We start from the raw sequence: 13,454 nt of genomic DNA on the forward strand, positions 1-13,454 counted from the left end.
ATTTTTCTCCTTTACTTTGTTGTAGGTAGAGAAAGAACACTACTTGGGAAACTAAAATACTCAGAACACTGACATTCTATTTTTGACCTGGAAACCAACATTTCTTTCACAAAGTTCTTAAATACTTTTATGAAAAAACAGAAGTCTTTAAGAATAAGGGAAAAGACTTAGACACAACTTTTCACAAAAACACAAGGGGTTCTAGACTGCAAAGGGTAAACAGTACTGAGCTCCAAAATTATATTATTGCTATTTTTGAGAAAGACAGAGATACAGAGAGAACATTACCTTTGGACCCTGTTCACCTCGTTGGCCCTTTGGTCCTCGGAGTCCTGGACCACCCTGGCAAACAGATGTTAAGTATTAGCACAAAGACAAGTCTTAAACAGCATGTTTCATCCATTTTCTTCAATAATATGGATTATGTAATTCTTATTTTGAATAAAGGCCAACTCATTGTGTAATGGTATATGTTCATTATGATCCTTTACTGGAAATCTGCCACCTAGACTCACCTCTTCCTGCAGATGATTTCATAGTTTGAGAAAGCTTTTTATGCCAAATCCTTTCAAATTAAAAAAAGCAACAGTCTTTTGAAATTTAGTGTGTAAGACTACTACTATTAATAGATGCAAATAAAATACACTGTTAATCTAAAATTGTGTGTATTATACCACAACTTTGAGATTACTCTCTTAAATTATAAGAAGAATATAAAAATAGTAACAATTTAATTTTATTTGCACCATAAAAGGCTAATCAGTGTTACTGGAACTTCATTTTTTTGCATTCGCTGTGATATTTTTGCCTTATTAATGCACCACCTGCACAATTACTTAATATCATTTTCTTTAGATATATATGTACGTACATAATACATATATATGTATGTGTATATGTATTCCTGGGAACATATTCTTTGTATATATGTGCATAAAAATATATGTGTATACACTGAATATTTTCCAACTGTTTTACTTAAATCTAATCTTAAAAGCAAATATTTTTTGCACTATAGTTAATTGAAAAATGTATTACTTATTAAGAATAGAAGGTAAACTTAAAAACATACTATAATGTTACAATGTTTAAATTCAGCTAGATTTTGTTTCTATTGAAGTCTCTGAGCCATGAGCTTGTTCTTTGTTAAAAAGATGGGTAAGTATTTGCACCAGACTGAGAATATCTCTTTCACCTGAGCAGAAGGATTAAAAGCTCATTGAGGGCGCCTGGGTGGCTCAGCAGGTTAAAGCCTCTGCCTTCGGCTCAGGTCATGGTCCCAGGGTCCTGGGATCCAGCCCCACATCGGGCTCTCTGCTCAGCGGGGAGCCTGCTTCCTCCTCTCTCTGCCTGCCTCTCTTCCTACTTGTGATCTCTCTCTCTCTCTCTGTCAAATAAATAAATAAAATCTTTAAAAAAAAAAAAAAAAGCTCATTGAAAATAGAATAGGTTGGGGTGCCTGGGTTATTAAGCATCTGTCTTTGGCTCAGGTCATGATCCCAGGGTCCTGAGCTCAAGCCCCGTATCGGGCTCCCTGCTCAACGGGAAGCCTGCTTCTCCATCTCCCAATCCCCCTGCTTGTGGTCCCTCTCCTGCTGTCTCTCTCTCTGTCAAATAAACAAATAAAATCTTAAAAAAAAAAATGGAATAGCTTTCTCAGTGTGTGTTTCCAATTTATGTCCTGCTACGTACAGGACCCTGAAAAGCATTTTGTGTACCATCAGCAAAACACTCGCATCACTGGGAAAAGACTGGATCCGGTGATCTTGAAGGTTTCTTCCAGCTTGTTTTAACCACTTAAATTCATTCCCCCACCCAATAATACCTTGTTGCTTATGTTCCAGACTTTCATCTATTTTTTTTTTAAGGTTTTATTTATTTGAGAGAGAGTGAGAGAGCGCACAAACAGGGGAAGGGCAGAGGGAGAAGAAGGCCTCCCGTTGAGCAGAGAGCCCAATGGGGGGCTTGATCCCAGGACCCTGAGATCATGACCTGAGCTGAAGGCAGACGCTTAACCACAGCCATCTGGGTGCCTCTCCTCTAGACTTTTATTTATTTATTTATTTACTTATTTATTTTTTAAAGATTTTATTTATTTATTTGACAGACAGAGATCACAAGTAGGCAGAGAGGCAGGCAGAGAGAGAGAGAGAGATCAACCCACTGAGCCACCCAGGCGCCCCTCCTCTAGACTTTTAAAATACAATTATAAAACTGCATTTTCTGCATATATGTACCTATAGAAAATATTACCTGTAGTATTATTGTGCTATTTTATGATGTATTATAAATTACATATGTGACATCACACTTTTTACATACTTCTAAGTTTTTTAACTTAATATATTTTAGAGATTCTTTTCTATGACATAACATGATTTAACTTATAACAGTATAACAAGAACATTGTTAACTTATTAATTATTGGGGCGCCTGGGTGGCTCAGGCCGTTAAAGCCTCTGCCTTCGGCTCAGGTCATGATCTCAGGGTCCTGGGATCGAGCCCCGCGTCGGGCTTTCTGCTCAGCGGGGAGCCTGCTTCCTCCTTTCTCTCTGCCTGCCTCTCTGCCTGCTTGTGATCTCTGTCTGTCAAATAAATAAATAAAATATTTTAAAAAAACAACAAGTTATTGGATTATAAAATTGTTTGTTTAACCATTCTTCATGACTGGAAATGTAGGGTTTGCTTACCAATTTTTTTTTGTTTATTTTTTTAAAAGATTTTTATTTATTTGAGAGATAGAGAGAGAGAGAGCGCACAAGCAGGTAGAGGAGCAGAGGGAGAAGGAAAGGCAGATAACCCCTGAGCAGGGAGCCTGATGTGGGGCTTGATCCCAGAATCCTGGGATCATGACCTGAGCCAAATGCAGATGCTTAAACGACAGAGCCACCCAGGTGGCCACCCCCTTTTTTTCCTTTTGCTGTTTTTTCTTTTTTTTTTTTTTTAAGATTTTATTTATTTATTTGGCGGATCACTAGTAGGCAGAGAGGCAGGCAGAGAGAGAGGGGGAAGCAGGCTCCCCGCTGTGCAGAGAGCCCAATGTGGGGCTCGATCCTGGGACCCTGGGATCATGACCCGAGCCGAAGGCAGAGGCTTTAACCTACTGAGCCACCCAGGTGCCCCTCCTTTTGCTGTTTAAACACTTCTGTAGTTAACACCCTTACACAGCTCTGAAGCACAAAGTTTAATATTTAAGTACAAATGTTAATATTTAGGATATCAACAAGTAGAATTATAAATGAAATTTGGTGGGTAGGCCAATATATTGTCAAACTCAAAAAAAGCTGTGCCAGTTTACTCATCTACCAAAAGTTTAAGAGGGTTCCTGCTTCTCTAAACCTTAGTCACCACTTGATCTTGAAGGGGAGCAGAATTTGTCACCTCACAGCGTGCCCCTTTGGCATAGGATTATTTCAGTCTGATTATTTAAGAAACTGCAGACATAGGAGAAGCCTGAAAATGAAAAACCGAGTAAAAGTTTTACAGGAGACATTTACATTTCTGAGGGATGTCTCCATTTGTAAAAGTGTCTCCCTCTCTGTACCAGGAAGAAAGGGAGAAACTAGAGAAATTTCTAGAAATTTACTTATGAAAAAGGCAGAGACTGGGGGCTGCATAACAGCCTCTTCCTTGTTTGCTGCGCCTTTCCTGGTAACCTCTCCAAACCGACTCCCCATTCCCCACATTTTTTTTTTCTTTAGCTGAAGATGATATTTAAAGTGATGGCTTCAGCCACTTTGGGGAGTTACTCAGTTCTCCTGGGTATCTCCCATGTATACAGGAAGTACACGTGTTACGTGTTATTAAACTCCTGATTGTTTCTCTTCTGTTTATCTTTTTATTAAAAGGGTGTCTTAGTCAAGAACCCAGAAAGGTAGAGGGAAAATTATTTTTCCTCCCCCACAATGTTGTCAAACGTTACATTTTTACCAAACTAACTGGTAAAAATAATATTTTACTCTTATTTTAATTTTCATTTCTCTTAACACTCTGCCAATGGGCATCACATAACTTTTGCCCACTGGCATTTCATCTCGATGTAACTACTGATTTCTATACCTTACTCAGTTTTCTTTTTTTTTTTTTTAAAGATTTTATTTTTTTTATTTGACAGACAGAGATCACAAGTAGGCAGAGAGGCAGGCAGAGAGAGAGGAGGAAGCAGGCTCCCTGCTGAGCAGAGCGCCCGATGCGGGGCTCGATCCCAGGACCCTGAGATCATGACCTGAGCCGAAGGCAGAGGCTTTAACCCACTGAGCCACCCAGGCGCCCCTATACCTTACTCAGTTTTCTAATGGGTTGCAGTTCTTCTTCTCTTTAATGTGTAGAAATTCCTCAAATATTTGGAAACCCCACCTTTCACTGCTATGTAGCATGCAAATATTTTTCCTCAGAGTGGCAGACACTGTTGGTTGGCTACCAAACAATCTTTCCTGACTCCCTTCTCTCTTTTATTTCTCCTACTACAAAGGCTGAAAAAGACGGATTTGCTTGCCCCACCTTCTTTGCAACCGGGAATGGGCACATTAACCACTTTGGGCCAGTGTGGTCAAGAGGCCACAAGCCTGTAGAAAGGAAAGTGGGAAGCTGGGACAAGCCTGGGGGGATCATCCACCTCTAAATCTTTTGTTGAACAAACAATAAATACCTAAATGTCCCAATGGTTTACCCTACTGTGCCAGTCTAACTTTCTGTTCCTTGCAGCAAGTGCAGTTCTTCCCAATTAATATACCATTCTGGCACAGACTCTTTACCTTTCCCTGTGCATCTTTAATGATTGGTGTTTAACTGCAGGTTTTGTTCAAATGTGACGATTTGGCTCACAACTACTCATGCCACAGGCATCTTGTCTAAAAGCCTAGTACCTTTTATATTTGTAACTTGTTTTGCACCTTATCCTTAATCTTCAACACTGAGCACATGACAAGAATTCAATACATTTTTGTGGATGTTAACTTCCATCCTTTTTTTTTGTTTTGCTTTTTTAATATTTTATTTATTTATTTATCTGACACAGAGAGATAACAAGTAGGCAGAGAGGCAGGCAGAGAGAGAGAGAGAGAGAGAGAGAGAGAGAGAGGAGGAAGCAGGCTCCCAGCCGAGCAGAGAGCCTGACACGGGACTTGATCCCAGGACCCCGAGACCATGACCTGAGCCGAACCAGAGGCCCAACCCACTGGAGCCATCCAGGCACCCCAACTTCCATCCTTTTAATAAGAAAGGGTTAGTTTAGGCAAAGGGGATTTGGTTCATTCACCCGTGCCTTCCTACAGTTCTTTTGTAGCTTTATTGTCACAAAACACCCACGTATAAATTCTTGAATGAGAAAATAATCACAACTATGTTAAATCATTAGTCAGGGTTTACTTCATATTGTTTGGGATACTATTTCTTGAATAGTTTATTATACTTTAAATATTTGAAAATATATTGAAAAAATATTTCAATAGCTTTTCTCCTATTTTACATCTTTTTCTCCAAGCCAGAGCTCAACCCTTCTCTTTCACTTCTCTGCTGCTTTTTTCTCATTACAGAGTCTGACTCTTAGGTCATATGTAAATATTTTACAACCTGTTCCAGCAGTATTGCAGATGAAAACACTTGAAAACCCTCCAGCTAATAAAGCTTATTAATGCTGCTTAAAATAAAATAAACATTATTACAATTAAGAACTGAATGCATAAATACCAGAAATGAAGAAGAAACAAAAGCCAGAGAAGCAAGCATGTGCACAGAGACTGCCTTGGGGGAAGATGGAGAAAATGGTTCAGGATTGCTGCAAAGTCTGTATTTTAGAGCCTATGCAAAGCAAAGAAATGGGAACTAGGTGGGGGCAGAGCGGAAAATGAAATGTTCTTTAAAGCTGAGGAACTTGAAAGTTTTCACCGTGAATCGGGCTTGGGGGGAGGACAATAAAAAATAGCGGGTGGAGGACCAAGATGTTGCTTCCAATGCAGCTAGGGGAGGAGTAGGAAATGTCTTTGCTAAGTAATATTACCCAGAAGCTGATTCTCGTACAATCTAGGGATCATCGCCCGTCAGGAGCAAACAACGTCTAGGTGGATTTCAGTTGGCTATGTACCCAGGAGCTTAGCAGAAGCAGGCACAGATATTCTTTGGAGAAATATTGCCCCAAACTGGCTCACAATATCCCCTGAGATAAAATTTCAAGTAATACAAACTCAAATATATATCCTCCCAAATCACACAATACATATGGAAACAAGATAATGTGAGTAACACCAGCAGAAAAGAAAAATGGCAGACTCAGAACCACATACAATGCAGATATTGAGATGATCACATAAAAAAATAAATTATGTTTGAAATATTGAAAGAAAAAATAGTTTTGAAGTATTACAAAAGAAGAAAGGGTATAGAAATGCCCAGAAGTTCTGAAAAGGAACCAAGTTTAACTTCCAGCTTTGCTAAATATAATCATCGAAATCAGAAATACAATGGATAGGTTAGTAGTGTATTAAACATAGCTAAATGTAGAATACACTAGAAACTAAATTGGAAGAAATCACACAGCAGAAGGCTGGAGAGACAAGCAGAAATAAAAAAGGTTAAGAAACATTGAGAGTAAAAAAGTGTATCAGTTGAATTTCAGAAAAACATAATAGAGATGATAGGAAAGAGGAAATATTTGAGGAGACAGTGACTAAGAAAACTCCAAATTTAACGAGAAACATTGCCATGCAAACTCACAAAGTCATAAGTTTTCCAAAATGGCAGATCATCTATGTCAAAAGCCCTTCCCAGAGCACACTGTGGCCGAACTTCGGATCACTAAAGACAAAAGGATCTTGAAAAGAAGATCTTTCCGTTTATTAGTTTGGAAAGTTGTCTCACTGCTTTAATTAAGGCCAATATTAAAAATTTTTAAGCAAGACAGGAGGCTTATTGTTCTCTTATATTAAAATCTGAGCTGATAACTGGTTTGGTGTCATAGAGTAGCTTTACCACATAAGACAATGTGGAAACTCAGTTGCTTCCATTTTATTGCTCTGCTGTGTTCTAGGACACTGCTTACCAAAGTGAACCATTACCACATGTTCCCAGAGTAATATGTTGAGAGAGGCGAGAAGAGATATGGAAGTAATTTTGTGTTCACTTAAGAACAACATCTAGGTTGATTGCATATCGCAATCAATAAATGGCCAAAATGTCCAAAAATTGGTACCCTACAGACTATCTTCCATAAAAAAGTGCAATAAAATTAATACAAGAAAAAAAAATTAAAATTGCACATATGATCGGAAACTTAAAAAGACACTTCCAAGTGAACCATGGCTAAAAAGAAGGAAAAAAGGAAAACATAAAAAACGATAGCTCACAGAACTATTAAATTTAACTACACCGGCATTAAAATTTCTAGACAATAAAAACTCCTATAAACAACAACAAGCAAGCCACAGGCCAGGAAATGACATTTGTAAACCGTATCATTAATAAAAGATTCGTGTCCAGAATACATAAAACCACTTAGAAACTGAAAGCAAAAAATCTCTGCACCACAAAATCCCAAGAAAGTTTATAAACAGGTATTTATACAGAAAGGAATCCAAATGACTCAGAGGCAAATGAAAAATTGCTCCCTCTTTACTAGCACAAAGGGAAAGTCTTATTTAAAATAACAACCACAGGGGCGCCTGGGTGGCTCAGTCGGTTGACTCTTGATTTCAGCGGGGGTCATGATTTCCGGGTCCTGAGATCAAGCCCCAAGTTGGGTCCTGTGCTGGGCATGGAGTCTGCTTAAGATTATCTCTCTCCCTTTGCCCCTCCCCACTCATTCTCTCTCTCTTTTTCTCTTGAGAAAAATAAATAAATGAATAAAATAAAACAAAAAACACAGGGTTTTATACCCATCAGATAAGTAAAAGCTCTTAAATCTGGCAAGATCACTGTGCTGGTGAGATGCAGGGAAACCAGACCTTTTCTAGAATTTGTGGGAGAGGATAACTTGGACAACCATCTGGAAAGGCAATTAGTGGTTTCTTCATGAGGCTGAAGAGACACCCTCCTTATCCTTCAACAAATCTGATCCTCAGTGTAACCATAAGAGCACTCAACTCATGTTTGCAGAGACATAAAAGGATGTCCACTGTAATAATAGTGTAATAGGGAAATATTCCACAGTCATGGGTCAGTAAACTCTAGTTTATGTAATGGAATAATGTGCATTACCTTTGATAAAGTTCAAAGACCTACCGTTTTTTAAAAAAGATATATTTATTTATTTGAGAGAGAGCATGCACGCACGCAGAAGGGATGACACAGGGCTCGATCTCATAACTCTGAGGTCATGAGATGAGCGGAAACCAAGAATCAGATGCTTAACTGACTGTGCCACCCAGGTGCCCCTCAAAGACATATTTTTGGGTTAAAAAAAATCAAGCTATACACAGTTGAAAGCAAATCTGTGTTTCCAATTCCAAGATTAAACTAAAGGCAAATCCTTACATTTGACTGATGTTTCATAATGCCCAGAATACTGATATGTATTCCTCAGAAAGACAGAGAGGTGTATGTTCGTTTACATATGTGGAGAAATGGAGGTTCGCAGCGGTTCAGAGACTTGTCTAGTCTTAAGATTTAAATTTAATGCTTTTACCATGACTCCACATTGGCTTCTTTGGGATAAAGAGTCTTCTGTTCAAAAAAAAAAAAAAAAAGGAGCTGGGTTCTACGTCTGCACTTGAAAGAATGTTCTAATGTTCTACATGCAAAAGGCAAAGGAGAGGCTGCTGGGATATATTTCGGACACATTCAGCAGGTTCTCCTCCTTTTTGTTCACTTCAGGAAATGTGGTACAATTCTGACTGGGGCGGCCAACCTGGAGTGAACCTTCATACTGCCTGTGTGGTCTACTGCGCGCATGTGGGCGGGCCCACCTGCCTCCCACAGCCAGGGTACAAGGACTGGTGGGACATCAGAATATTCCTCCTGCAAGGTCTGGATTTCTTTATTTGTTTGTACTTCTTCTCCCTGTTTTCTCTGTCTTTCTGCCTTGATCCATTTGCCCTTTCCTAACCATAGACCCGCTATATTACCTTAAGGAAACACCCATACCCCCAGGTTAGTAGGTCAGATAGAAAATGACACTTAAACACATTAAATGGAAAGATCCGGGGCACCTGGGTGGCTCAGTGGGTTGGGCCGCTGCCTTCGGCTCAGGTCATGACCTTGGGGTCCTGGGATCGAGCCCCACATCGGGCTCTCTGCTCAGCAGGAAGCCTGTTTCCCCCCCGCCCCCCACCCCGTCTGCCTCTCTGCCTACTTGTGACTTCTCTCTCTGTCAAATAAATAAATAAATAAAACCTTTAAAAAAAATGGAATGATCCATCATGGTAAATTCAAAGAGCCAGGTAGTGCAATTTTATACATTTTATATTTTACAAAAATATTTTCTTTCTCTCTCTCCCTCCCTCCTTCCTTCCTCCTCCTCTCTACCTCCCACGGGGTCAATCTCCCTCTCTTCCCATTTTTGCAGGAAGTTTTCATCAGCAGTAGAGAACTTCATGTTCATATAGGGTATTTTTCCTGGTGAATTCAAAATCCTTCCTTCATGGATCAATTTTAACGCATAATGGGCAAAGGAGAGGTACGCAAATCTTACAGGTGCAAGTAGAGGGCCAACGTTTGAGACATTCACACCGAACATAGACCACAGGAATTTAAAGGAAGATTTTGAAATATGTAAACAATTTGAAAGACAGTATAACATAGAGGTCAAATATATAGTGATCACAGAGATCTGGATTTAAAGAGAAGCTGTGTTGTTTAGGCAAGTTTCTTTTTCTTTTCTTTTCTTTTTTTTTTTTTTAAGATTTTATTTATTTATTTGACAGAGAGATGGAGACAGCCAGAGAGCAAAAGTGTGTGTTGGGGGGCGGGGGCGGCATGCAGATGGAGAGGGAGAAGCAGGCTCCCTGCTGAGCAAGGGGCCTGATGTGGGGCTTGGATCCCAGGACCCCAGGATCATGACCTGAGCCAAAGGCAGACACTTAACCACTGAGCCACCCAGGCGCCCCCACTTTAGGCAAGTTTCTTAACATCTCTGTGCTTTGGTTTGCTCATAGGACTAAGTACGTGTTTAGCACAGGGGCAAGCACATATTAGACACACAACAAGTGATAGCTATGAATATTATTAAAGAACATTTAAGTCTGAACGAGGCAAGACTTACTGGTGGGCCTGCTGGTCCCAGAGTCCCCGTATTGACTTCAGAACAGGAGCAGGAATGTGGTAGCTCCGGGCAGGTCTCCTCATCCCTCTGAAGAGAGAAAAGAAAAATAGCACAACTGTTCTTTATTTATTTGACAGAGAGATGGAGACAGCCAGAGAGCAAAAGTGTGTGTGTGTGTCGGGGGGGAGCAAATGGCTATACAAATGGCTTTATGGGCTCAAAGAAAACACTTCGATTTAGAACACTAAAAAACAAACAAACAAACAAAAAACAAAACAAAAAACACTCAAGTGAACATCGGTGTGGAAAGGCAAAGAATATTCTTGCCCGCAAAATATTTTCCTTGAAGAAAAATGAATGAGTGTCTGGTGAGTCACTGATAATCATCATTACCAAAGGATGTTGATAAAATTAGTTCGGGGATGGAGGTGAAGAAAGGAAGGCAGAGCGGGTATAAAAGAGATTCTGATGACAATTTTATTCAGTTTGAGAAGGAGTACTCTGTGAACTGAAGGTCTTGAAAACCGTCTTACTTCTATTTCAAAGGTTTAAAAAAAAAAACAAGTTGGAATAGTCAACTGCATCTGAAACACATAAAATAAAATAAAAACAGTGGTTCAACCGATCGTCAAGTCCCTGCAAAAACTTCCCTTATGACTCAAGTTCTGTGGTTGAATGTAAGGAAACACCGCGGCAGCCACCTAGAGCTGTGGGATAAGAGCTCATTTTCCTTCTCTTGCCCAATTTTGCGGCCACGTGACATTACAAGATAGATAATGAACATCGGGCTGGACATCTCTGGGTATGTTACTGGGGTATGAAGACAGAGCACCTGCCAACAGCAATCACACAATTTGTGACCAGCCCATCTGAAGCACTGGCCGAAAAGGAGTCTGCACCAGGACTGCAGAAGATCATAGGGTCCACCGGTGCTGTTGGACAGGGAGAAAATAAGCTTCACTTCTTAAGACTCTGGGGGAAAAGTAAAGCTGAACTGAATAAGCACGGTTGATAATTAATGATCAATCTCCATCTCCGAAATGTTCACAACAGGAACCCAGAAAATGTTGAGCAGGGGGCCCAGGTATCCTCTATATACTTTTCTTTGAATGTTGGACAATAGTCAAAGCTTTCAGCTCATTATAGGAACGCCCCCGGCTAACACATCTGGCCTGATATCTGGATAGCTAGAGTGGAATACAAATTTAAATATCCTGAAAGAGCTTCTGAATAAGGCTGATACCAGGTCTCCTGTGACCAGAGAATCCATAATGGTTTTGCCATGGCTGCCAACTCTACCTCCACCCATGTCTTCCTATCATGGCACGGGCATACCTTCAGTGATAGAAATAGCAAGAAAAGCTCTCATCAGGCCTGGGTCCTTCCCAGGAAAAGTGGGGATCGCATTTTGCTCAACACAGCGTGGGCTTCTGAATGTTTCTGCTTCCAAATTCCAACCCATCTGTGCTTAAGCATAATATCCCAGAGTCTCTCTGATTTAATGCTTCATCAGAGGTTACTTGGGAAGTAATTTTGATGAAGAAAGAGTAAGTTACGGTTAACTCTTGAACAACATGGGTTTGAACTGCACTGGTCCACTTACATGTGGGCTTTTTTTTTCCCCCCAATAAATGCAGTACAGTACTATGAATGCATTTTCTCTTCCTTATGATTTTCTTAATAAATCTTCTTTTCTTTAGCCTTCTTTAGTTTAAGAATATAGTATATAATGCATATGATATACAAAATAGGTGTTAATCAACGGTTATGTTATTATTAAGGCTTCCGGTCAATGGTAGGTAAGTTTTGGGGGAGGCAAAAGTCACACACAGATTTTTGACTGAGTGGGAGCGGGGCTGGTGCCCCTAACATTGTTTAAGGGTGAACTGTATTTCCTTCTCAAACAGAGTGACCATGAATTGAATGCCTACAATAGATGGTGTGAGGGCAATCTCTTGGACTTTATTGGACTGCTCCATGCCCATTCTCCAAGACATGACTACTCTCCAACCATAACAATGTCATCCATTCAGCCACTGTCCCTAAGAATGCTAAGATAAGAATCTGTTTTTATATATACAGGTAAAGCCCACGGATTATACTTGGTATTAATAATGATAAAAAGTTTGGTTTTCTAGTTACATCACATAGGTTATACAGATTATGACTATGATTTCAGAACTGTGTGCCAAGATGCCCTGGGGCATCTCAGCAAACTTACAGGGGCACCATGAACATTTTAAAACCTTAAGAGAAAGATCAATATTGGGCACCCACGGGACTTTGTGTGAGCAACTAGCTCAAGGTCACTCATAATCCTAACATTAGATATTAAAATATTTTCTTGATGGTGTCATATACTTACAAATCTGGGGTTCTGGCAGTTTCTGTGATGGAAAGGAAGTACCATGGAAAAAAGTCAATGTGGAAAAAGAAGTGAGGTGGCGATGTCCAATCAGATTCCAAGGTATGAAAAATTGGGTACTCCAGATAGACCCATCCATCCCATTAGTGAGTAGTTGTGGTTATATAAGAACAAAATAACAATACCGCTTTCTTCTTTCAATTCATGTCTCTTATTTTTTCATACAGCTACTGAGTTCTTAGAACATAATCACTTAAGAGTTTTGGACCTAATGGATTCATATATGTAATTGCTCAGCATTTCTTTTGGCTTGGGGGTACCATGGAAAAAAATTATTGCAACACCACAGTTTTCCTGAACCAGGAAGTTTGAGAACCTCTGGGCCCTGTGTAGATGGCACCCCCTGGAGGTGTGCAGCTCCCTCCATGCATGTCAGTGTGCCCTGCTGACGTCAGACGTGCCTCTTTCTTAACCTCTTCTGATTTTCATTATCATCACAATGAGTTAGCTCATTATGAGTTTTATGAAATAGCATTTAATTTTCAGAGAAAATTACATAAAACTTTAAAACATCTCAATAAAGAACAGACCTACTAATAAAAGAAGAATTCTTACCAGGCCTGGAAGTTCACAGCATTTGTCTCTATCGGCCCATGATGGGGAACAGATAATATCAAACATCTGTAACTGGAACTGTAATTTAAAACAAAATTGTCATTCAATAAAAAATAGACACACTCCATCTATAATTATGATTTCATATCCTGTATCACATAATACAACACTCATACATTTGTAACTTTACAGTACATAAAGTCATTCCAGCAATATCAAATTATTTTTGTTCCTCAGACACAGCGATTCAACATTTTGTCCGTAGTTACTCTATAGCTAGTC

General features: G+C 39.6%; 1 protein-coding gene across 1 annotated transcript in view; it reads right to left on the bottom strand.

The window, feature by feature from the left end:
• The window catches only part of COL14A1 (collagen type XIV alpha 1 chain), a 216,088-nt gene that overhangs the window by 53,406 nt on the left and 149,228 nt on the right, over positions 1-13,454 (bottom strand). Inside the window, exons 35-37 of the mRNA XM_080800436.1 lie at positions 13,173-13,250; positions 10,193-10,279; positions 289-342 (exon numbers count right to left, since the gene is read on the bottom strand). Coding sequence (XP_080656562.1) covers positions 289-342; positions 10,193-10,279; positions 13,173-13,250 — 219 coding nt within the window. The remainder of the gene's footprint in view (positions 1-288; positions 343-10,192; positions 10,280-13,172; positions 13,251-13,454) is intronic.

Source organism: Martes martes (genome assembly GCF_963455335.1).
Source record: "Martes martes genome assembly, chromosome: 4".
Lineage (NCBI taxonomy): Eukaryota > Metazoa > Chordata > Mammalia > Carnivora > Mustelidae > Martes > Martes martes.